This window comes from Scylla paramamosain, chromosome 14, assembly GCF_035594125.1.
Source record: "Scylla paramamosain isolate STU-SP2022 chromosome 14, ASM3559412v1, whole genome shotgun sequence".
NCBI classification, from domain to species: domain Eukaryota; kingdom Metazoa; phylum Arthropoda; class Malacostraca; order Decapoda; family Portunidae; genus Scylla; species Scylla paramamosain.
In genome coordinates, this window is record NC_087164.1 from 3,879,164 (window position 1) to 3,906,043 (window position 26,880).

General features: G+C 42.6%; 2 protein-coding genes across 5 annotated transcripts in view; one reads left to right on the forward strand and one right to left on the reverse strand.

The window, feature by feature from the left end:
- LOC135106761 (uridine-cytidine kinase 2-like) overlaps window positions 1–26,880 on the forward strand; it is a 190,082-nt gene that overhangs the window by 52,277 nt on the left and 110,925 nt on the right. The window lies entirely within an intron of this gene.
- The window catches only part of LOC135106758 (nucleolar protein dao-5-like), a 44,442-nt gene continuing 21,269 nt past the window's right edge, over window positions 3,708–26,880 (reverse strand). For 2 of the 4 annotated variants that reach the window (XM_064016029.1, XM_064016028.1), the window contains exons 2-8: window positions 26,018–26,311; window positions 8,910–9,087; window positions 8,489–8,565; window positions 7,675–7,853; window positions 6,427–7,531; window positions 6,034–6,194; window positions 3,708–5,938 (exon numbers count right to left, since the gene is read on the reverse strand). In XM_064016029.1, the coding sequence (XP_063872099.1) occupies window positions 5,716–5,938; window positions 6,034–6,194; window positions 6,427–7,531; window positions 7,675–7,853; window positions 8,489–8,565; window positions 8,910–9,087; window positions 26,018–26,044 (1,950 nt within the window). In that variant the 5' untranslated portion in view covers window positions 26,045–26,311 and the 3' untranslated portion in view covers window positions 3,708–5,715. Of the gene's footprint in view, window positions 5,939–6,033; window positions 6,195–6,426; window positions 7,532–7,674; window positions 7,854–8,488; window positions 8,566–8,909; window positions 10,330–26,017; window positions 26,312–26,880 lie in introns of those variants that run through there. The other 2 variants (XM_064016027.1, XM_064016026.1) reach the window with 2 other exon arrangements.

Below are 26,880 nucleotides of genomic sequence, written 5' to 3' on the forward strand. Positions count from 1 at the left end.
GCCTGGAGGGAGCGGTGGGGAGAAGAGCCTTCATCTGTGCCCTCCTGTTTCTCTAACTGACAGACAGTAAAGATCCCACAGACAGCCCTGTAGCGACCACCAGGTCTGCTGCCATCAGTTCCTTCTATCTATTCCTTGGTGCTCCTGTGTTTTTTCTCTTCCTCCATTTTCTTTTCCTCTTTGCTGTGCGTTTGGATTAAAATTTACGATTAAGAATCTTTTAAAATTGGAAAAAGTCAGTAATCTTTTCTTTTTTTATTCTATTTTATTAATTTATTTTACTTTTGATTTTTTTATTTATTCTTTTCTGTGTATAATGTTTTGCTTTGTTACGTGCATTTCTTTATTAAAAAAAATTATAATGATATCCTACACTTCATTGGACATTCGTTGCTTCTATTATATTTATTTGTTTTATATATATATATATATATATATATATATATATATATATATATATATATATATATATATATATATATATATATATATATATATATATATATATATATTTTTTTTTTTTTTTTTTTTTTTTTTTATGTTATGAAAGAAAGGCATTACATGTTTATTTATTTTTTTTTTTTCTATATTCGATAAAAGTTCCATTCTTTACTGTAAATTACATTCCTTAGCCTTCCGATCAACCTGCCGTTTTGTGTCGAAGTTTTCCCTTGAAGGATTTTTTCTTTCTTTTTCATACAAAACTGAATGACAACTGCCCCAGCACTACAGCCAGCGAGCACGAGTCACGCGGCCCTACCTCGAGCTGATTTCCATAACTAGTGAACAGTACAGAGCCAGGGAATGAGACTTTAAAGGTGTCGGTGTGCCGGTGTATGCACGTGTTTGGAAGACGGGAGGAGGGCCCATTCATAGAAGGCGAGTCACTGCAGCCAGTTTATCGAAGCACCTCAAATGGCGGTTATGTGTTCGAGATTTAATTGAGCGTCACTTGGAGAAATAAGTAAAGTACTTCTATATGGCTTGGAGTTGACATGATGAGTCACTTCCATAAGCCACCAGCCGATGAGTTTCACGGTGACATGTCAACTTAGCTGAGATTATACTACGCCTCCCTTTTAATTTACTAGTCAACAGGACGATACATTTTCTAAACTCTTACACTACGCCGCACTTTTTGACATTCCATCTGCTAATCTTCTAGAAGTCAAGAAAAGAAAATGTTCCTACCTTAAAACTTTATATTACTCTTTTTTACCCCTTGGTCAGTGACAGAAACTAATACATCACTGAAGTGTCACGGAGAGCTTCGTGTACAAGGAGGTTGTCACTCTCTTGGTGCCGGAAAAGTGGAGACCACCTCAGTTGTGGAAATGGCTTGTGTGCTCGTCCTTGATTGTCCCACGACTTTACAGACCAAGAAAGGCAAATTTTTCCATGGTACTCAGAGAGAGAGAGAGAGTACTTCTGCTGTTGCTGTTACTACTGTTGCTGCTGCTGCTGCTGCTGCTGCTGTTGCTACTACTACTACTACTACTACTACTACTACTACTACTACTACTACTACTACTACTACTACTGCTGCTGCTGCTGCTGCTGCTGCTGCTGCTGCTGCTGCTGCTGCTGCTACTACTACTACTACTACTACTACTACTACTACTACTACTACTACTACTACTACTACTACCACCTATATAAAAGACTCAGCAGCACACAATTAATATGCACTCATTCCGTGGTGGAATTGTAATTGAATTACATTTTATAATATTCATTGTGTTAATTTTTCGCTCTGCAGTAACAGTGTGGTAATGGTAAACACACACACAGAGAGAGAGAGAGAGAGAGAGAGAGAGAGAGAGAGAGAGAGAGAGAGAGAGAGAGAGAGAGAGAGAGAGAGAGAGAGAGAGAGAGAGATTTATCCTCTTTGTTTACCCTCGTTCGTAAGCTCCGTTTGTCAAGTACTACATCAATCAAGTGACACACACGCACACACACACACACACACACACACACACACACACACACACACACACACACACACACACACACACACACACACACACACACACACACGCCGATATATTGTTCATATGTAATTCTCGTGGTTTTTTTTTTTTTTTTCTTACAAAATTAAGTACTGCTCGATGCATCAGAATTAAAAAAAAAAAAAGCTTTCTGTTTCTTCAGTAGTCCTGTTCTGATTTTTTGTCAACTAACACGTATCATAAAACTGGATGAAAAAAAAAAAATGTAAACACGCTCAGTTGATGTACATGTACTCTAAGGAAGAAACGAAAGTCAGTCATCCGCCACATGGTGAGCTGACGCAGAAGCAACGCCCCCCCCCCCTCGTGCCCTGTTAGCCGGGCATTGGCATGCTTATGAAACTCTTCCCAGGGTTTTTTTATTTTTTTATTTCCGTATCAGTTAGCCTAAGCCGATCTTCGAAAATGTCAGTAAGAAAACAATGATATTATCAAAGTATTAACTCCTCATAAAAATCGCGTGAACTAATACACGCTTCCACTCGCACATCCACGTGACAGGCAACACGCGCTGCGTCTCGTGCCTGTTGCTCTCATCATCCACATCCTGCTGATTTCTTCATTTCTTCTCTCAATTTATCTAATTTTTTTTATTTGTTTATAATATTTTATTTTATTTGTCTATTCTAATTTTTATTAATTAATTAATTAATTATTAATATTTATTATTTTTTTTTATTATTATTTTTTTTTTTTTACCTCGTACATCAGCTCCCAGTTAGAGATGAATCTGTCAGTAAGGCCAGCCTGTTCTTCTACTCTTGTCTATTTTGAACAATTCCTTCTCTTCTAAGTTCTTTCCAGATGTTTTTCCTTAAAACGTTGCAGTTGTCTTCTGTATTAGAGTTGAAGAATTAAAGAGTTTAAGAGTTATCATTATATTTTATTTTTGTCATTGTTTTTTCCTATTGATATTGAAAAAAAAATAGTTCAAGGCAAGCCCAATTGAAAAGATGATTGAAATACTTTAATTAAGAAAATTTGAGGAAGTGGCGATAGCGTCATGAGCGTAGTGAGCGTACCAGTCAGTTTGTAAGTCAGTTCAGCCTATGGAGACTGTACGAATTTCTAGTGAATTATGATATGAGATATACATGTACATAAGTTAATGGAAGTGTGTGTGTGTGTGTGTGTGTGTGTGTGTGTGTGTGTGTGTGTGTGTGTGTGTGTGTGTGTGTGTCCTTTCTTTGCGACTGATGATGCCCTAAGACATGAAAGTATTGATCCCTTTCCTCCTCTCAGTAAATTTTGACAGCATCTATCAGTATTGTAATTTTGGAAAGTGCAGAAAACTTGAGTGGAGGCGTGAGTCGATAACTCCGCAAATTCTAGACTACAGCGCACAGAATGGTCAGAGACAGACTGACAGACAGACAGACGGAGAAGGAATGGGGTTATAACTTACAAAATAGTCACAAATGTCATGATTTCATTGTAAAATCTTAATATGACTGAAGCATTTTCTTGCTACTCTTAACTTCATCTCGTTATGATGTTAACATATTTATTTTTTCATCCGGAGGGTAGACTAGCAATGAACTAGTAATTACTTCACAAAGAGGGATTTCTGTGGGTTCATTTGTACATAAGACGAATAACATTATATGAATTCTATACTCGTAGTTTATTTTCTTAAGCAGTAACTCAAAGTGAATTATTAAAACAATCACGCGGACCACGGTGAAATGAAATTGAAAGTGTTTGCTTACAGTTTAATGTATAAAATTCAAAATCTACATAGACTAAAGTTGTGACTAAAGTCTGTACAGAAAAAGTTCATGTAAAATGCATTTCTAAGTCAACAGTGTTTTGGTATTGTTAAATTACCTAAGACTGGCTACGCTGCGCCTCTATGTACGAAACTTGTACCGCTGGACGTATATACTGGAGGAGGAGTCTTTGCGGACGGCGGACTCCTTAGGGCACCAAGCACTGCGGCAGGAAGGCTTCACTGAGCTGAGCTGACTGAGGCCATTGGAAGCTTAACGCAGCTAAAGTGGCGGCCTCTTACCCAGGTTGGCACAGCGTGGCTGGCCACTGAAGGTTTACCCCTTGAAGCTGTAATGCTTTCTTCACTACATAACGTACACCACCCGTGTGTGTGTGTGTGTGTGTGTGTGTGTGTGTGTGTGTGTGTGTGTGTGTGTGTGTGTGTGTGTGTGTGTTTTCGATTTTTCAATTATAATTCAGCGTGTGTGTGTGTGTGTGTGTGTGTGTGTGTGTGTGTGTGTGTGTACTGGCGGGCCGTAGTGAAGAGATCAGCCGGTTAGGGTCCGTGCACTCCCAAGACGCCATCCTGACTCAGTTTACCCTCGTCATAAACAGAGTGGAGGGCCGCAGGTCGGTGGTCCTGACGCCACACTCTTGACCTCCCGCCGAGGTCACCTTGCATCTGGGAACCTGCTGAGTCCGGGTCACGTGGGAGTCACTGCTGTCTCCCTGAAAGGCGTCCAGCGTGGCCTGTATGATTGCCGCTCGCCTCTGGGACTTGCCTCGTTATCCGAAGGAAAATACAAAAAACTCGGGATGTTTGTACTCATGGTCGTCCTTCATGGCAGCTTCTTGAGTCATCCTCGACCACTGCTTCTCCTGCTAACAAATGCCCTTAACTTGTACTTGTTCTCGAGGATGCCGATCACCAGCGTGCATGGCTTTGCAGCAGCCGCCATTCCCGGGTGAGGACTGGTGTGATCGCTGGTGCTGCTGCCACAAGGGCTGCAGGCACTCACAGCACCACACTGCCTTGTATTGATTGTGTGAGCCATTAGTCACCGCGGCTCCACACCACTTAAAGCTGGACGTCCCCGCCGCTACCTGGGCACACGGGGCGGCGTGATCCATCTTTGTTCTCCTGTGATCGCTGCTACCTGTTTTCTGCGGCGGTGAGCTGCTGGTCCGGCCGCTTCCATCATTCGTAACGGTTCGGATGAGGAATCAGCAATGAGATGTGTAAAAGATAGAGGAAAACATTATTTAGGTGGAACAAATTTACCTACAAGAAAATCTAGAAATGCGTTAAACATTTGTCTCCTGCGGTGAACAGACACAATAAAGATGAGGAACTGCCGCATTGACCTCTCTTGGTGGCTCCGGGCATCAGCAGGCACTCAATTCCCGCCCTATTGCCCTGCCACCTTCCCACAGCAAGGCCACCAGGCAGTCCGCGGCAAATACAGCAAAGAACTTTCATCTTCTATAGAGAGATGTTAGGAAGTGTGGGTATGTAGAGGGGTTGTCCGTTAGGGCAGGATACAGGCGAGGAATCTCTCTCTCTCTCTCTCTCTCTCTCTCTCTCTCTCTCTCTCTCTCTCTCTCTCTCTCTCTCTCTCTCTCTCTCTCTCTCTCTCTCTCTCTCTCTCTCTCTCTCTCTATGCTACTACCTGCACTTCTACCTTTATCTACCTCTCTCTTTAGAAGGTCAGATCTTGGAACCTCATCGAAGCTTAACATTCTCACTTTTCACTGCTGAGACCAAATGGTTTATCAGTGTCTGTATGAAAACTGTAGTTCCCTTTAATGATATGTTCAGTAATTCATTCTGCTTATTCATGCTAACGGCAATGCGCTGTCAGTGTCGAGCAACGAGATGACAGGACAGAGCAAGTCACACCTTCACCACCACATCGCATGCACCACAACACAAAAGCGTCAGTGGTATGGTGTGGATATTTAAAGAGAGCACGGCGTCCATAGCCACGTGAGAGCTTTAAAGATAGAGTTTTTTGACAATGGGGCCGCGGGTCTGCTTGGGGGCCGTGGCGTGCACTGTGCCGTATGTGGTCCGCAGCCTCATGTGGTCCGGGTACTGGTCTTGGCCATAACCCGGGCGGTTGCAGAAGGGCGAGCTGAGAGTGTTGATGGGCCAGTAGCGGGGAGGCTGGTGGCGGGCACGGAGTCGAGCGTTGTATTTCTCACTCTGGCGCGTGTACCTGTGGGGAGGAGTGGAAAGATCACCAAAGAGATCTGAAAACTGCACGACAGAAGAATATCAAGTCCCTGCACTACAACCTGCAATGGCACATACCTGACTTTTTTGACACCGGAGTCTTGCTGCATTTTGCCTGCCCTGAAGGCAGGCTTGAAGTCAGAAGGACCCTGGAATTTCTTGGGCGGTTGGTCCATAGCACGCACCTCACAGGCCAGGCAGTTCCTGGATCTCACCTGGCCAGGATGGTTGTGGCGCATCTGTTGAGGGTGCAGCCGTGGTACGTGCATGTAAAGGGAAATTAAGTATGGTTTTCATATAACGAAAAAAAAAAAAAAAATCCAGTTTCAGACTATTTATAGAAAACTGTATTGTGATTAACTCTTGTGAAATGTTGGTATTGAGTATTGGCTAACAGAAATATTCTAGAACTATATGTATTTCAAGTATTTTACACGAATCAGAAATGAAGGCATCGGGAGGAAAACTTGCCTCGGGTGGTGCCGCAGCACCGCTGCTTGCTTCTTCCACCTCCTGCTGAAGCTCTTCCGTCTGCGTGGTTGCTGCCACCTGCCGCGGCTCCACCGATGTACTTCTGTATGTGTGGACGCCCCGCCCAGTGTCCCTCAAGGGAACTGTGTGGAACACGGAATCTTTCGTTTCCATGATGGCAAGAGGATCCCGTGGTTGCGGGCTGGCCGGTGTGGTTTTGGCTTCCTTCCGTGACGCTTGTGTCTTGATACTACTCCTGGAGGAGGACTTAGGAGTGTGCCTCTCTGCCGTGGAGGATGACCCTTTTTTGGGCGTTGACCTTGCACTGCCTTGTGTACTGCCTTGTGCAAGGCGTTGAGAGTCCATGGATATTGTGCGGCTCCTGTCTTTGCTGGCAGGTGTGGTACTGCCTACCCTTAATGGCACTCTAATGGAGCCTCTGCCTGAGCTGGCTCTTGAGGCCACGGAGGGTAGACTGCCTGCAGATTTAGGTGTCCCATAGCCAGACTCTGGTTCTGAGGCCCTCCGGGAAGGCGATCGGGTTTCCGCTTCCTTCCCACCGTTCACCTCAAGACGCTCAAGTTTGGACGCCAGTTCACGTGTGTCCGGACCGTCTCCCCAAGCCGTCTTTGGAATGTGAATCCCAGAATCCACAGAGCTGACTGAGCGTGGACTTGGAGGTTCTCGCGGCTTTTTCTTTGCGTCCATCATCTCGATGACTTCCTCCTCCTCTTCTTCTTCTTCCATAATGTCGTTTTCTTTGAGGTCCCACTTGAGAGCGAACTCAATCTCTGGGACCTTCCTTATGATCTTGGAAGTCTTGGGGCGTTTTGGAAGTAATGGCGGCTTGGTGGATGGTGCGGGAGAGGGGGCCGTGTTGGGTCGTAGGACGACATACTTTGTACAGTTGGTGGGCGCTGGGTGGTCCACCAGGCGTATAGCGAGGGCGCGAGACCCTGTCAGAGCCGTCAGATCCTCTTCCGGGCGTCGAGGTAACAGAGCGTCCTCCACTGTGTCGTGGGTGATGTTGGCGGTTTCCTTCAGGGCGCGGTTACCGTCAATGGAGGATGAATTCGAGGACGCCGATGACTTGCGGGAGCTCTTCCTACAATAACGAAAGATATTAAGGGAGTTGCTAGAATCTGATCGTGCAAGTGTGACTGAAACAATATGTTTGCTGATTGTATATACTCATGCATGACTGAGGAAAGGAGTGAAGGTGGAAATGAAATTAAAATTAAGTCGTACTGAGATGCGGAAGGGGACCTTGCGGTCCCCTTTCTGAAGGAGGCTGGAGTAACCGTGCCATGGCTCCTGTTAGAGTCATGTTTGTCCTGGTGGCTGTTTCCCTCCTCGCTGCGCCCTGCGGACAGCAGCCCCGCCCCTGTCACCTGGAGTTCCGTCCCCTCTCCCGCTGGATCCTCCTCCTTCAGGCGAAACAAACGAAGTGAAGACGTAAGGAAAAGAACCCCGCAGAGCAAACTAGGGAAAAGCTTCTAGACGGGGCCGTAGAGTGTGACCGTTCTTTTGATTATTAATTTTGTGGACGTACTGAATTGTGATAACTCTGAGTTAGTCTAAAATTGTGCAAGGACCAATATAGAAAAAATAAATAAATAAAATCATAGGGATGCACAACTTTTTACTTCGGAAGGAGAGAAAGGGCAGCAGTAACCTGACTGTAAAGAATGCTGCCCGACACTAGGAACATGAAAATCTAAACATATTCATCTGAATGTGATGCACGTACACTTGGTTACTGCGATCACACACACACACACACACACACACACACACACACACACACTTAGGTGGCCTCCCTTCTGCCAGGAAGCAGATGTGCCTCAACCCTCAGCTCCTGACAGGTAACACTAGGCGTCCGTCCTTGACTTATCACTCCTAGGAATGTTTTGCAGACACGTAAATAAAAATTATGGGTATTAACAAAGTTAGGATAGGTGAGGATGCATGAGACCAAGAAGACAGTTGTTTAAAGAAAAGTATGAATAATTGAAAACGAACGCGGATGAAGGTTAAAAAGCAGCGATGGAGAAGCTCTCACCTGGTCATCCTCTGCGGGGCGGGGCGCGGGTCGAGTCTCGGTGGGCGAAGGACGCTGCTCGCCCAGGCCAGGTTCTACTGGGGACAGAGACGAATTACTTTCCATGAACGCTGACGACATGAATTGTCAGTATATACTGCGTTTGGTCCGTACCACCCAATGCTCGACATGGTAACGAAACAAACACTGTCACTGGATTCGTCACTGATCATTGCGACCACAGATTCTAATATATCAAGGTTAATAAAGGTGTAGCCTATGCAGCTCTAACAAGTGTTGCAGAACATACTCACACTTGGTGGTGTACTTTTCTTTTGAAAGCTACATGTAAATAAGTGTGCTGATATAGGCAAGACAGTGCTCGGGTGAAGGGGCATTGCGTCATCTTTCCCACTGTGAGGCATAAGGCAGCCATCCTCACCTAGCCCTTGTGTGAGGGGTCCCCAGGGCGTGGCCTGGGAGCGAGCCACCCCGGGCAGCAGGTGGCCGCGGTCATCAGCAATCACCCGGGTGGTTCCTCGCCGCTGGCGGGGTCGCTCCTGATGCACACGCCCCACCTCCCAGTTGGCGAGGCGCGTCGGTCTGTAGCCGCCATCAAACTGCAACACCATACCATTATTTTGTTTCCGTTCCAACATTGTGAATTTATAAACCATGAAGGTGAAAAGGAACGTTAGAAAGAATCATACCAATTTTACAGGAGGTCTTTGGAGTAATGTTCATTTCTCAGCTATGTAAGATTAAGGAACACAGTATCTGTCTCATAGATTACAATTTTGAGAGAGATATAAAGATGGACACAGAGGCGTCAGAGTGAGCGCTTGGCCTCGCACACAAGGGCGTGGTATGGGGATTGCAGATAAGCAGCTAGAGACTGATAGAAAAAGACGTGGGATGCAGTACTGTGGTGAATGGTGAGGGTAAGAGAGGTACATGTAATGATGTCTGTTATTAACCATTTGTATGAAAACTTAAAATAAGATGCATGATTTATTTGTTTTCATTGATTTGCCAAGAGATGGACCATGAATCTGAAATACAACGAAGGAAATAAAAGTGCTGCTTTCTGAAGATGATGGATATGGGCACCATCTGTGAACCGTCCTGCTTTAATAAAGATTAAAGGCTCCATATGAAAAATCGCCTTTCCTGCATCATACGTACACTCGCCAAAGCATCGAGGACACAAACAACACACGGAAAGTATCTTCTTGTACTATGCAGGGGAGGCGTCTCTTGGGAAATTACTACTTTATCATTCGACATATCTCGCTTTATAGAAGTGTAATTTAACACAAGCAAAATCGTAAGCTTATAAATCTTCCACTTTTTTTTCTTGTTTGTTCTTTGCGTTCTTTTATGGAATCAAGGAAGTAGAACCTCAGATCCTCATTATGATAAGAGATAATGTTAGTTGTACTACCTTTTGAACCGTTCTGCGTGCAAAATTCCACTGCTGAACCTCATCTACCCAAGACTGCCGGCATCAGAACCAAACACACGCAGATGCATTCCACTGTACAGTAGTGAAAGTAATAATAGGCAGTAAAAGATACAGGGTAATTTTCGCGTGCGATTATATTCAGTCCACCGCATGTGTAGGCGTTTCGTAGCTACGCGTAGGAGAGGCGGAGATCGCGCCTAACGCGTCTAAATACGATGTTCTTGATAGTGTTTGTCACGCGCACCCTCATGTCTGACACTGCTTTCGTGTTTTAATTCATTTCACACTCACATTATTGTTCTTGTTTTTTGTTTTTTTTTTGCTTTCTTCTTCTTCTTCTTCTTATTATTTTTTTTTTTTGCTTTCTTCTTATTTTTTTTTTCTTCTTTTGCTGCTACTGCTGCCGCTGCTAACTACTACTACTACTACTACTACTACTTCTTGTTGTTGTTTTTATTGTTATTGTTGTTGTTGTTGTTGTTGTTGTTGTTTTGTGTAGGAGGGACACTGGCCAAGGGCAACAAAAATCCAAAAAAAAAAAAAAAAAAAAAAAGACTACTGAGGTGCCAATCCCAGAACACGGTCCAAAGCGATAGTCAAAAATTGAAGGATAAGTGTCTTGAAACCTCCCTCTACAAGGAATTCAAGTCATAGGAAAAAGGTATAAATACAGAAACAGGCAGGGAGTTCCAGAGTTTACCAGAGAAATGATTCAGAATACTGGTTAACTCTTGCATTAGAGAGGTGGAGAGAATAGGGATGAGAGAAAAAAGAAAGTCTTGTGCAGCGAGGCGCGGGAGGAGGGGAGGCATGCAGTTAGCAAGATCAGAAGAGCAGTTAGCATGAAAATAGCGGAAGAAGATAGCTAGAGGTGTAATATTGCGGCGATGAGAAAGAGGCTGAAGACAGTCAGTTAGAGGAGAGGAGTTGATGAGACGAAAAGCTTTTGATTCCACCGTGTCTAGAAGAGCGGTATGAGTGGAACCCATGGACGGTTAAGGCCCTTGTACAGAGTTAGCAGCTGGGAGGGGGGGTGAGAAAAACTGGCGGAGACGTCTCAGAATGCCTAACTTCATAGAAGTTGTTTTAGCCAGAGATGAGATGTGAAGTTTCCAGTTTAGGTTATAAGTAAAGGACAGACCGAGGATGTTCAGTGTAGGAGAAGGGGACAGTTGAGTGTCATTGAAGAAGAGGGGATAGTTGTCTGGAAGGTTGTGTCAAGTTGATAGATGGAGGTATTGAGTTTCTGAGGCACTGAACAATACCAAGTTTGTTCTGCCCCAATCATAAATTTTAGAAAGATCAGAAGTCAGGCGTTCTGTGGTTTCCCTGCTTGAAATGTTTACTTCCTGAAGGTTTGAACGTTTATGAAAAGACGTGGAAAAGTGCAGGGTGGTATCATCAGCGTAGGAGTGGATAGGACAAGAAGTCTGGTTTAGAAGATCATTGAAGAGAGTGGATGATAGGACAGAACCCTGAGGAACACCACTGTTAATAGATTTAGGAGAAGAATAATAGAACGGTCAGAAAGAAAACTTGGGATGAAGTTACAGAGAGAGGGATAGAAGCCATAGGAGGATAGTTTGGCAATCAAAGCTTTGTGCCAAACTTTATCAAAAGCTTTTGATATGTTTTAGGCAACAGCAAAAGTTTCACCAAAATCTCTAAAAGACTCAGTAAGGAAAGCCAGACCACCAGTAGAGCGACTTTGACAGAACCCATACTGGCGACTGGCGATCAGATAGAAGGGTGTGATATGATAGATGTTTAAGAATCTTCCTGTTGAGGATAGATTCAAAAACTTTAGATAGGCAGGAAATTAAAGCAATAGGACGGTAGTTTGAGGGATTAGAACGGTCACCCTTTTTAGGAACAGGCTGAATGTAGGCAAACTTCCTGCAAGAAGGAAAGGTAGATGTTGACAGACAGAGTTGAAAGAGTTTTACTAGGCAAGGTGCAAGCACGGAGGCACAGTTTCGGAGAACAATAGGAGGGACCCCATCAGGTCCATAAGCCTTCCGAGGGTTAAGGCCAGCGAGGGCATGGAAAACATCATTGCAAAGAATTTTAACAGATATCATGAAGTCGTCAGAGGATGGAGGAGAGGAAGGAACAATCCTTGAATCGTCCAAGATAGAGTTTTTAGCAAAAGTTTGAGCGAAGAGTTCACCTTTAGAGATAAATGTGATAGCACTGGTGCCATCTGCTTGAAATAAAGGAGGGAAAGAAGAAGAAGCAAAGTTATTGGGGATATTTTTGGCTAGATTCCAGAAGTCACGAAGATCTTGAAAGATTTTGACATTTTCTGTTAATGAAGGAGTTTTTGGCTAGTTGGAGAACAGACTTGGCATGGTTCCGGGCAGAAATATAAAGCGCATGAGATTCTGGTGATGAAAGGCTTAGGTACTTTTTGTGGGCCACCTCTCTATCATGTATAGCAGGAGGACAGGCTGTGTTAAATCAAGGTTTGGAAGATTTAGGTCGAGAAAAAGAGTGAGGAATGTATGCCTTCATGCCAGACACTGTCACCTCTGTTATGCGCTCAGCACACAAAGACGGATCTCTGACACGGAAGTCATTCCAAGGAAAATCAGTAAAATACCTCCTCAGGTCCCCCCAACTGGTAGAGGCATAACGCCAGAGGCACCTCTGCTAAGAGGGATCCTGAGGAGGAATTGGAGCAATAGGACAAGATACAGATATGAGATTGTGATCAGAGGAGCCCAACGGAGAAGAGAGGATGATAGCATAAGCAGAAGGATTAGAAGTTTGGAAAATGTCAAGAATGTTGGGCGTATCTCCAAGACGGTCAGGAATACGAGTAGGGTGTTGCACGAATTGTTCTAGGTCGTGGAGGATAGCAAAGTTGAAGGCTTTTTCACCAGGATGGTCAGTGAAGGGAGAGGAAAGCCAAAGCTGGTGGTGAACACTGAAGTCTCCAAGAATGGAGATCTCTGCAAAAGGGAAGAGGGTCAGAATGTGCTCCACTTTGGAAGTTAAATTGTCAAAGAATTTCTTATAGTCAGAGGAGTTAGGTGAGAGGTATACAGCACAGATAAATTTAGTTTGAGAGTGACTCTGTAGTCGTAACCAGATTCAAGAGCGTTGGCACGAGAGCAAGGTCATTGCGCACTTAAACGCAGCATCCAGCTTTGGATCGAAAATGAGGATAGAGAAAGTAGGAGGGAACAGAAAAGGTACTACAGTCAGTTGCCTCAGACACCTGAGTTTCAGTGGGGAAAAGAAGATAAGGTTAAGAAGAGGAGAGGTGGTGTTCTACGGATTGAAAATTAGATCTTAGACAGCGAATGTTGCAGAAGTTAATGAAGAAAAGTTGAGGGGGGTGTCAAGACACTTAGGGTCGTCGACAGAAAGGCAGTCCGACCTGGGGACATTAATTATTATTTTATGGTCCCCTCCCCAGATGGGGACTCCGAGGCTGGTGTAGGAGTCGCCACGATGATTTTAAAATTTTTGAGTAAAGGGTGTGTGTGTTATTAGGTGCTTGTAGTTTTGTGTGGAGGAAGAGAGTTGTTTTTAGAGGGCAGGTTGTGACTGCCCCCTTGTGTTGTGAGACACAAAGGGAAACGTTCGGTGAGGTCGCAGTTCACAGCACCCCCTGATCCAGTGCTTTAGACCTCACTGGGAGTAATTATCGTTTCGGCAGATGCCTATTGCCTCCTTCATTTATTGTTGTTGTGGTTGTTATTGTTGTTGCTGTTGTTGTTGTTGTTATTGTTGTTGTTGTTGTTGTTGTTGTTGTTGTTGTTGTTGTTGTTGTTGTTGTTGTTGTTACTGTTATTATCATTATTTTATTATTATTATTATTATTATTATTATTATTATTATTATTATTATTATTATTATTATTATCATTACTATTATTATTATTGTTGTTGTTGTTGTTGTTGTTGTTGTTGTTGTTGTTGTTGTTGTTACCATTACTAAAGCTATTGTTGCTGTTGTAGATGTTTGTTCTTTGCTTTCACTCTCCTCGTCTTCCTCCTTCCATTCCTCCTCATCATTAGCATCATCATCATTTTTCTTATCATTTTATTATATATTTCCATTTTTCTTCTTACTATTTCGTTCTTTTGCTCTTTTCTTCCTTGTTTTTTTTTTCTTCATTTAACCCTTCTTTGTGTTCTTCATGTTATTGTTGTTGTTGTTGTTGTTGTTGTTGTTGTTGTTGTTGATGCTCATCTTCTTCTTCTTATTGTTATTATCATTATTATTATTATTATCATTATTATTATTATTATTATTATTATTATTATTATTATTATTATTATTATTATTATTATTATTATTGTTATCATTATTATTATTATTATTATTATTATTATTATTATTATTATTATTATTATTATTATTATTATTATCATTATTAGTATTGTTATTGATATTATTATTATTATTGTTATTATTATTATTATTATTATTATTATTATTATTATTATTATTATTATTATTATTATTATTAGCAGCAGTAATAACAGTAATAGTAGTAGTAGTAGTAGTAGTAGTAGTAGTAGTAGTGATGATCGGCTTTGTAACCAACCCACGACAAGTGTTACTATACTCTTTCTTATAGAGTAATACGTAGACAAAAGGCAAATTTGGGAGGAAGGTAGACAAGCTAATGTGGGTACACACACACACACACACACACACACACACGTCAACCCGTCAACACAAAGGAGCGCACAGCCACCCCTTGTCCGTGACTAAAGGAAGGGAAGACACGATAGCGTGGAGGTAAAGTAAAAGTCACTTGAGAGAAACATTGAACTTTTCTTCGTAAGCTCCACTTCACCGTTTCCTCCCTGACCCTGTGTTAACTGCACTGTGCTACACTTAGTACATATTGTCAGTGGCTTCCCTTGAAACACGATTGCTTAATGGCTGGGAATTCAAGCAATGCAGGCAATCGTGGCAGTATTATGAAGTACCGAATGTTTTTATTTGCTGATAACTGAGCATCTCCATCTGAACTGTGATGCCAGACCACCTGAGTGGTGCCACAAGGCCGATGCTGGCAGAGGTGGCGGAGGGAGCGGCTCGTCAAGCCTTTACTTCAAGCGTCAGTGTCCGAGCCCTCCTTCAGGCTACTCGACGTACTACTTTCAGGGTCCTCACAAACACTGAAGGGCGGTGCTTTGAAGTTTGCAAGTATCTCTTGTGTATTGGTATTGATTATCACATGTATGTGCGTAAGAATGTGTTGTATGCGTAGAAACCTGAAGTCATAGCCAAGGCCAACTGTTCGGACGCCAGGCCTCAGGTGTGAGAACGCTCGGTTCTAGCGCGAATAAGTGGAGAGAAGGCGCTAACAGCTGCGTCAGTCCTTTGTTGCTGCCGCCGTCACCGCCGCCGCCGCCGCTGCCGCCTCTGCCGCCATCACCGGCACCACGCACCACCGCCAATATCACCACTGTCACCACCTCTGCGTTTTCGCACAACTACCGTGGCAGTGACTGCTGCCCAGCCTCCCCTCCGCCACCCCTGATGTCCCCTTCACCACCACCTCACCAGTTTGGCTTGGAAAACTAAGGAACATTTTCTAAGCATATGTATAACTTTGACATACGTACTGTGCTATTCAACATTAATTAGTGTATACACGCAACACGCTTATTATGAATTATTAAGAAGCACATTTCATTTTGACTAACGACAAGGTAACCTCATGTTCCACCATCCCATAATAATTCACAACCAATCCGTTTTTGTACAATTTATCAGGCTTGGGGATCATTTGGGGGGTGCTGGGGGACTCGCCACTTTTAGGTTCTGGCTTGCTCTCCAGGTGACTTAACTCTCCTGTAAAGACGTGACAGTAGTTCACAGAAAGAACTGCATATGTATGTTGATATTATGTCAGTGGAAGTCTTGCCTTGATGATGTTGACGTCTTCCATGCAAACATTGAAATGGTGCCCAGAGTGGCAGCGTCTGGAAATGCCATCCAGTGCCACGCTTCTCCCGGAAGAAGTCAGGACCCTCAGAGCCACATCCTTGCTGCTCGAGCCCCAGTGTGTCTAGACAGATGCGTGTGACCCCGTCCGGACGTGGGACGTGAGGGGAGGCAGCAGAAGAATAATAAAGTAAAATAAAATAAACGTAAGAATTGTATGAATGGCAGTCTGGGCCTTTTCGCTTGGCAGACTTCACTCTGAATCATGACATCATTTATAGGTTTTCTCAACTCTGACCAACAGGAGATGCGTCATATTGAATAGATAATAGCATATTATTATTATTATTATTATTATTATTATTATTATTATTATTATTATTACTATTATTATTATTATTATTATTATCATTATTATTATTATTATCTGAAATCGAATATATATATATATATATATATATATATATATATATATATATATATATATATATATATATATATATATATATATATATATATATATATATATATATATATATATATATATATATATATATATACACACACACACAGAAACACACACTACTTCACTACTTGCACAACACTACATGCTTTTCAGCGTTCCTCTTTGACTCTCCTAAACAACAAAATCTTTCCGCTCATTTGCTCTCCTCATCGTGTTCTGTTTTACAAGCAAATGACTGAGTTAATTACATAATCAACCGAGGCGCTGCTGACCAAAAGTTTTTTTTTCCCAGCGCCACACCAGAACTCCTCACTGTTGTCACGCTCAGGCCTTGGACCTCATTGGCTGCTTCACGCGACTTCCTTATACGCACTCAGGCAACTTGTTTCCCTTTATCCTTCCAATGATCTACCCGTTTTCAAGCGAGACTATCACATCTACTAAATTCATTATATTTTTGCAGGTGGTCTCCAATTACTATCGTGTGTTTTGTAATGTGTAGTCGCGCGTCTCTGACGGCGCTGTGATTCCTGTGTTGTGCCGCCCAAATGAGTGACGAGTGACTAATATTACCAGTAGAGAGAGAGAGAGAAAGAAAAGTATATGTTAATATATATAGCATATACAGGATGTTAAAAAGATAAACAATTTTGTCCATTAATTCAAACGTACACATACCCGTATGAAAGGTGCAGTTTGCCACAAGAATAAAGTGTTCACTCTTTTGGGATTTTGTGTATTAATTTTTGACAAAATAACATCTGAGAAAGCTTTGTGCGTTTCCTTATAACCGTTGTGAGCTGCATGAGAGTCGCATTTGTGTTATAAGTCGTAAGTTCGGACCGAAGATTAAAAAAAAAAAAAACTAGTATCGGCCATTCTTAAGACTGACTCCACGTGGCCTGAACCACTGGGCCTCGGTGGCTGTGTCGCCTCGCGTGTTCACGATGTCCGTAAGATTATTTGTTGGAGGGACTTAGTTGGAAGGATTCACACGCTCGATTAGTGTCTCCTTCCAGAATAGGTCTTCTATTCTTTGTAGTTTGTTTTCATACGTTTTGTGAAAACCACTAAATTTAATTACTGAACAGGTACAGCCTCATTAAAGAATCCGATGCACACTGTGTGTGTGTGTGTGTGTGTGTGTGTGTGTGTGTGTGTGTGTGTGTGTGTGTGTGTGTGTGTGTGTGCGTGCGCGCGCGCGCGCGCGCTCGCGCGCTCTTCATCATTTTAAACCATGAAGCCTAAATTTGAGAAAGTGTATTAATTATCATATCACACAGAACAATTGCACAACTATCTATTATTAATTCAACATGTGTGGCCAGGTTCCTCGGATCTTCGTGGGACACCTTGTGTTGGTGTGCCGTGTTGTCCGTGGCTTCATTCGCTGGATTTAATGTGTTCATGCCCCCTGGATCTGCCTTATGTGCGTGAGGGAAGGCAAGGAGGGAGGCAGGGTGGCCGCGCTGCTGTCACGGAAGGGAGTGTATCGCTGTGTACACAAGAAAAGGAGGAGACCGTGCGGCGACGGCGGTGGCAGGAGCGGCGTTTATTACAGACTGGATTAAAACAGTTCTCGCTTGGCGTCAAGATATTTTTTTTAATTGGCAAACAGTACGGCGCAAGCACACACACACACACACACACACACACACACACACACACACACACACTCTCTCTCTCTCTCTCTCTCTCTCTCTCTCTCTCTCTCTCTCTCTCTCTCTCTGTCAAATCATCACACCCTCTAGGCTGGATGCCGGTAAGATGGACGTGCCCATCGTTCGCTGCCTTCCGTGTGTAGGTCGTTATCTGAAGAGCACGACCTACAATTGTTACCGAAACAAGAGCTTTTCCCTCCGACACTGTGTTGTAGCAGGGCTGAGGAGAGGGGTTTGTCAGGGTGGTATATGCTGAGCCCCCACATGTCATCATGTGGCTTGTATTCGTCAGTTCAGGAGTGAAATCACCTATACGCGCGTATAGTCTCTGTGCAAAGACCACTGCCGTGTCTATTTTGTTTATATTTAATCATCTTCCTCGCCCCGTAGTTGACTATATGCACGCGATGGGCACATTGAAGCAGATCACATCCAACGGGTGCAAGTAAATCTCTGTGATGCAGTACTGGAATTAATCAAATGTGCGCTGATATTTTGCTTAAAGTGATGATGTATGATGATTTTTGATAAATGTACTGCAAGTACGTGTCATAACTTGCGTTGATTTTATATTATATCTGAAGTTACGAAAACGTAGACAACAAAATCACAGGTTCCGGCATCAGTCGTGACAAGGGGGTGAGGCGGCTTGGAGGGAGCAGCGGTGGGTAATAAACTAGACCATGATTTGACTTGGATTTCCTTCTTGACATCTTCGTGTTCCCTCCACTTTCCCCTCTTCCTTCCATCATCACATTCTCTTTCTCCACCTCCATCTCTTCCAATTTCTACCCATGGCTGCGCCCCTGTCACCTCAGTCCCTATAGCTGTGTGGTTAAGCGCGTGGCCACCGCGGCGCTGAGAGCGAGGACCGCTGCTGCGGAAATCAATATTTCGCCGCCCGGGAAACGGGTTCTGGCCAATAGAGAGATTACCCAGATTAATGAGATGCAGATGTACTGTTCCTCAGCGATTAGCAGTGACGCCCACCATGTGTGTGCCGGGGTTTAGGAGAAGGTGGGTAATGTTTGCCTATCATGTATTTTAGGCAACAGAAGTTTCTTGTGTTAAATATCATGGCAGTATTTTTTATGCCTGGATAAACATGTTATTATAGCCCTGAATGTCAGGTCGTTCTCTGGCGTAGATCGTCTAAAGTAAAGAGCGGAGGGTTGCACCTTGCTGCCTCGCCACGCCCCCGTGAGGCAGGCTGTTACTGCTGCTGCTGCTGCTGCTTCACTTTGTCTTTTGGTAAATTATGCTCCGGATGATTCCCTTTCATTGACCCGTTGCATGCAGTCAAAAGTTGGGCATGCACCAGTCTTGTGAGTTGTCCATTGGCAGGCACAAACTGGTCTTAGTAAATCAGAAGTATTATGATGAGCGGCACGACTTTCACTTCACCTAAGCAATGTAAGAAACAAACAGCTTGTCAAATATAACGAATGTTCTTTTTACATTTCACAGCAGTGGTTTCCATACTTTCTATGGATAATACCTCTTTTTCATGTACCATCCTTCATCATGGTTGCCAAGGAGCACTAAAACAAATATTTATAAATACAATGAATATTGTATTTAACCTTTGATTAGATATGATACAAGTTGTGGTCTCCCACAACTTGTGGTCTCCCACATATTTCAAAAGGTCCTTCATGGCGCCATGAGCCTCACTACAAGAGCCTCTGTTTTCCATTGTACATTTTAATGAATGTTGTGTTTTCATGGGAATGTAGGCTAGCTAGAAATGTCGACGTTGACCATTTTCATAATTTCCCTGGATACAATAGGCAGGGTTGTGCAGCTTTGTCTCAAAATGCAGCTGATCACCTCTGCCGCGTGGCGCCGCGGATCCCAAGCGTGCACTAAGCGTGTCACCGAAGGAAGAAGTTAGACAGTGACAGAGTTTCTTAAGATGATGACTCAAGCATCCGAGACGGCTTTGAAAAAGAAATACTCTTTTTTTTTTTTCGGAAAATGAATGATAGTAAATAATTTACGAAGGATTTAATTATAAACGATTAAATTTTTCTTAAGTTGTATTTTATAAATTGCTCTTTCTAACAATAAGAAAAGACAGACGGTGTAGCATTGTGTGTGTGTGTGTGTGTGTGTGTGTGTGTGTGTGTGTGTGTGTGTTTATATATATATATATATATATATATATATATATATATATATATATATATATATATATATATATATATATATATATATATATATATATATATATATATATATATATATATATATTGAGGGTTCAGTGAAAAGAACATCGTCCACCAAACCAAAAAGATCGATAAGTGGCATAACTCCAGCTCCTCCGAAGGCTCAAGAAAGCCTGACAAACATCACCATATATTACCGTGCCTTCTCCACAGCATACAAAGAAGATGAAAGAATTATTACACAAAAAGTGAAAAAAGAAACGTCAAGCCCACAGACCCAGGAAGGATGATAAAGCTCCAAATATACTACAGGAACAAGAAAACCAGCCACCTCCTACTTAGAAACAGTCCCCACATAGAAAGAGAGACAATTCAGAAGTCACACGCCATGTGTAAGTTCACCTGTAAACGAGGAAATTGTGAAGTCCTCCCTTCAACTTACACCAGCAAGACGACGACGAAGCTGTCTCGACGGCTCACCTGCCACTTAACATCCGGAGCCCCAAGAATACACCTACAACAGCAGCACGGCATCAAGATCACAAGAAAAGACCTGGAAAACTCTGAAATCTTAGATAAGTGTACAGATGCGAGACGCTTTGCAATACTTGAAGCACTGTACATAAAAAAAAAATTCAACCACAGGCTCAATATAAAGGCCGAAAATTTACAGGCCTTACCGAGCATGAGAAGGGACCAAGCACCACCGCCACAGAAAGAGCCTACCAGCCAACCGGAGCCAACCAATCAGCGCCTCCCACCGTCGCCACACAAGGAGCCCACCAATCGCGCTGTACCAGCCAATCAACACTTCTTACGGCCCAGAGTGACGCCACGACTCACGGCATACTAAATACCAGCCTCCTCAGCGTGCCCAGCATCATGGGATATGTGTCTCAGCAGCAGTAGTTCAGTCCTGTGGGATACTTTCTCCGACTCGGCGGGGAGTAGCTGACCACCGGGTAAGCCAGCTTGGCCCCCGGTTGCAGGGCTGATGTTGAGGGTCGCTCCTGCACCCTGAGCGGCCGCTCGGACTCATTAAACGATGGTACATGTATGTACTATCCTTGGATTCATCCGTCATGTTGACGGTGGAATGGAGCGGCCGCGACAGCGACAGCGAGGGGTACATAGAAGCAATATTCTGCAGAGTAAACCTAGTGGGAGCGACAGAGGGCAGTCATACACCGGCCGCTGTGACTCATGCATACCGAATACGATAAAGGTGCCACAAGCACCATTGTCATCATATTATGTTTGTCACTTTTGAATTTGACACAAAATAAGTTTTAAAAAATGCTGGTTAAGGTTTGGATAGTTAGCTGACAAAAAAAAAGAAAAAAAAAGTTTGATAGTATGGATTGTTTCTTGTTCATGTTCATGTTTTCTGGTCTTAACACAAAACTGTTATTTGTGAATAAAGCATCACATTGCTGGTGCGAGGGTTATTTGCGAATAAAGCATCACATTACTGGTGCGAGGGTTATTTGCGAATAAAGCATCACATTGCTGGTGAGGGGGGATGTGGGCCTGATTGATTGGGTCCGGGAGATGGTGTTATGTTTGTTAATGTTTTGGCTATGGTTCCTTGGAAATAAAATAAACAGTTTGTCGAAAATACTCCACAAGATGTATGCGAAGCAAGAAAATAGAGGCATAACGTTTGAATTAAAAATTAGCAGTGTGGTTAAGCCCACACATTATCAATCTCTTACTTTCTTTCACACTTCTCTTCCGACCTACTTTCCTTCATCTATATTTCTACATCTCTTCTCTCCCCCCTTCCCCCTTCTTTTCTGTCCCATAGAGACACACTGTCCCAGTCCAGTCATTGCACACCTACTGAGGAAGAGTTAAGGAACTTGAAATCACGATATAGCAAGCATGACTAGTTACGGCGAAGTCATCAACCAAATTTTAAGAGAATAAGATTCTTGTTAGATATAAAGAAAATATATGAAAGAAAATATTGAATGCTAACCTACCGATCACATATAATAATAAATAAATATATATATATATATATATATATATATATATATATATATATATATATATATATATATATATATATATATATATATATATATATGAGGTTCGGGCTAAAGGCAACAACAACAACAAAAAAGGGAAGAAAAAGCCCACCGAAGTCCCAAAAGAGAATGGTCCAAAAGAATATCCAAATTACGAGAAATGTCTTGAAAGCTCCCTCTTGAAAGAGTTTAAATCATAGCCAGGAGGAAATACAGAATCAGGTAGATATTTCTGGAGTTTACCAGTAAAAGCGGTAATTGGGAGTACTGGTTGACTCCTGCGTTATGGAGATAGACAGAACAGGGAATGAGAGAAAGTAAAAAGCCTTGTGTAGCGAGGCCGCCGAGGAGGGGGTGCATGAACCAAGATAGCAAGAGCAGATAGAATGAAAGTACAGCTGTAGAAGATAGAGAGAATTGCAATCTTGCGACGAACTCTGACTGAGGACAGTCATTTAGAGAAAAGGAGTTGAGGAGAAGAAATGTTTTTGAGTATGAGAGGAAACCCGCATATAAGTGAAGAGTTCTCCATACATGGATGAATAACGCCCCAGTACAGACTTAACAGATGGGGGAGAGAAAACTGGCGGAGATAACTTAGAACGCAATTTTAGCGAGAAACAAGATGTGAAGTTTCTAGTTTAGATTATTAGTAAAGGACAGACCGAGGATGTTCGGTGTAGAAGAGGAAGATATTTGAATGTCATTGAAAAAGAGGAGATAGTTGTCTGGAAGGTTGTGACGAGATGACAGATTAAGGAATGGAGTTTTTGAGGCATTGTAAAACATTAAGTATGTTGTGTTCCAATAAGAAATTTTGAAAAGGTCAGGCGTTCTGTGGCTTCCCTGAGTCAAATATTTAATTCCTGAAGGGTTGGACGTCTAAGAAAAGACGTGGAAAAATGCAGGGCGGTATAATAATCAGCGTAGGAGTGGAGGGGACAAGAAGCTTGGTTTAGAATATCATTGATGAATAATAGGTAGTGGGTGACAGGACCGAAACCTGAGGAACACCACTGTGAATAGACTTACGAGAAGAACAGAGCAACAATAGAAAGAGAAAGGCACCAGACTCTTACAAATCCTTTTGATATGTCTAGGGCAACAACGAAAGTTTCACTGAAATCCCTAAAGACCGAGATCTGGTAAGGAAGGGCAGGTCACTAGAGCGGGCACAACGGAACCAATACTGTCGATCAGATAGGATTGTGAAATTATGCATATTTAAGAATATTCCTGTAGAGAATATACTAAAAACTTTAGAAAGGCAAGAAATTAAAGCAATAGGACGGTAGTTTAAGGGATTAAAGCTGCCACTCTTTAAGGAAAAGGCTGAATGTTGGCAGAATTTCAGCAGGAAGGAAAGGTAGATGTTGACATAGCTGGAAGAGTTTGACCAATCAAGGTGCGAGCACAGAGGAGCAGTCACAGAAAACAATAGGAGGGATCCCGTCAGGTCCATATGTCTACCGCGGGTTGAACCCAGCGAGGGCATGGAAAACATCATTAGCAAGAATCTTAATAGAAGGCATGAAATAGTTAGAGTGGAGAAGAAAGATGGAGGAACCCCTGAATTATCCAAAGTTGAATTGTGAGCAAAGATTTGAGTGAAGAGTTCAGCTTTAGCGATAGATGGGATGGCAGTGGTGTCATCAGGTTGAAATAAAGGAGGAAAAGATGAAGCAATATTTTTGGCTAGGAATTGGAAGTCACGAGAGGAGTTAGACGTAGAAAGATTTTGACATTCTCTATTGATAAAGGAGTTTTTAGCTAGTTGGAGAACAGTTTTGGCATGACTCTAGACAGAATGTAAAGTGCATGAGTTTCAGGAAATGGAAGGCTCAAGTGCTGTTTGTGGGCCGCCTCTCTGTCACGCATAGCACGAGGATAGCCCGAATTAAAGCAAGATTTGGAAGGTTTAAAGCGAGAGAAAACTGAGTAATAAATGTCTTTATGCTCAGCAAACATAGCTGGGCCCCTGACATGGAAGCGGTAGTCATTCCTTAGAAAGTCAGAATAATACCTCTTCAGGCAATTAGCGGAAGCAAAACGCCATAAGCACCTCCTCCTTGGAGGATCTTGACGAGGAGTTGGAGCGATAGGATAAGATGAAAGGTTGTTATAGGAACAGTCCAACAGAGAAGACAGAGTGACAGAATAAAGAGAAGGATTAGATGTTAGGAAAAAGGTTAAGGGTATCAGGCATATCTCTAAGACGGTCAGGAATACGAGTAAGGTGTTGCACCAGTTGCTTTAGGTCATGGAGGAGGGCAAAGTTAAAGGCTAGCTCACCAGGTTGGTCAGTGAAGGGAGAGAAAAGATAAAGCTGGTGGTGAACATAGAAATCTCTCAGAATGGAGATCTCCACGAAAGGGAAGAGAGTCAGAATGTGCTCTGCTTCGGAAGTTAAACAGTCTAAGAATCTTTATAGTTAGAGGACAGTTAGAGCACAGATGAAAGTGTCTCAGAAGTTTAAGCCAGACGGCAGAAAATTCAGAATACACGACAGCGTGTCCCTGAAAACAAGTTAGGTCGTTGCACGTGTAGACGCAGCATCCAGCTTTGGATTGAAAGTGACCATAGATAAAGTTGGGAAAGAACAGAGAAAGGGCTGCTGTCCACAAATTGAAAATCAGACCCAAGGCCACGAATGTTACAGAAGTAAACAGTTGGGGGGAGTGTGAAGACATTTTGGATCGATACCAGAAAAGTGGTCTTCTTGTGGAGAGGGACTCAAAGGCTGGTATTATGGAGGGCATTTTTACTTATTTATTTTTATTTAATTTATTTTATTCTATTTTATTTATTTATTTATTTTTTTTTTTATGAAAGATATAGATGCGTCAGGTACATGTAGTGAAGAGTGAAGGAAGAGAGTTGTTTTTAGAAAGCATGTTGTGACTGCTCTTCTGTGTTGTGAGGGAAGTTCACAACACCCACCTACGCCACAACCTGTGAGACGTCCCTGGGAGAAATTGCCGTTTCGACTGGTGTCTACTGCCTATATTTTATGTGTGTGTGTGTGTGTGTGTGTGTGTGTGTGTGTGTGTGTGTGTGTGTGTGTGTGTCTATGTAATAATAATGATAATAATAGTAATAATAACAATAATAACAATAATAATAATAATAATAATAATAATAATAATAATAATAATAATAATGATAATAATAGTGATAATAATAATAATAATAATCATAACAATAATAATAATAATAATAATAATAATAATAATAATAATAATAATAATAATAATGATAATAGTAAACAGTTTATTAAATAAAAATAAGCAGCTCGAGAGCTGAATATATATATATATATATATATATATATATATATATATATATATATATATATATATATATATATATATATATATATATATATATATATATATATATATATATATATATATATATATATATATATATATATATATATATAAGGGGTTAATCTATATGCAATGCGCACTTGAGACTAATTCGAGTTCATTATTTATGGCTTTTACTATTGTTGGAATAACACTGTTTTCATATCTGTCTATACAGGCACTTGTAGGAAGCAACTTATTATAATGTCGAACCCTGTGGCGAGGTGTAGGCGCGACTTGGAAAGGAGATTTCTGTGACATGAGTGGTGGAGGAGGTTTTTTTTTTTAGCAACCTGGTAGGTGGTGTAGCTGGGCCCCAGAATGTGTGTGTGTGTGTGTGTGTGTGTGTTTGTGTGTGTTTGTGTGTGTGTGTGTGCGTGTGTGTGAGTAAAGCAATAAACAGTAATGTGTTATGTGAACAGAAAGAGAAAATACGGTAGAAAATATCAACCCCTTTCCCTCCAACGCCTTACCTGGTTGGCACTGAAGTGGAGTGACATGGCTTAATAGATTGCGGTGTCACCTGCAGCATGACGACGCCCTGGGCCACACACTCGCTCCTGCTGTCATGACACGCTCTGTTTACAGTGTTACCTTCCCTTCAGAGGAGGATCTTCTGAACCAGCCGACACCGAGCTTGGCCGGCGAGCTGCTGCGGCGAAGAACACTGCATGGACACCACAGGGCATTGCTGGCTCACGGCGTCACTCTCATCCTAGATTCTTGATCCTCGACGTTGGGCGGTGACCCGGGGCTCCTCTCTCTTGCTGGAAGGAAAGAGGTCGATCACTTTGGAATGTGTTTGATACTTGTTGGAAGATGTCGTGTAACTGTCCAAAACCCGAGAAAGTACAGAACAGAAGTTACAGGGGAAGAACAAACGAATATACACATGTGCGCGCTGGAGCATATTCCTCGCGGAAAATATTGAGAATCTAGGTTACACTGCCTTGTACACTGTGAAAGGGCACGCAGCAACGTAGCCGAGTTAGCACACCACCGGCAGCCAGGATCCCGCATCACCCAGGACTGCCTCGGGCTGCTGTAGCGCCCCATGCAGTGCCGGCGAGTCTTTCAGATGAGAAGACTATTGATCAGCCAAGTACTGGCAGGTGTCTAATGTGTGTTTGGGATGACATAAACTCTGTTATCAGCGGCGTCACACAGTGGTTTCTACGCGAAGCTTTTCTCGCCGCGGGGAGGTGGGGAGGGGGAGGGGGCGGGCTCGCTACATCGACGGGGCAGCAGAGGGGATATGCGATTCGTGAGGAGTGTCGTACGGGGAGTGTGTGGCCAAAGTGTGTGTGACCAGGGCGTGTGACTGTGTGCGTAGCGG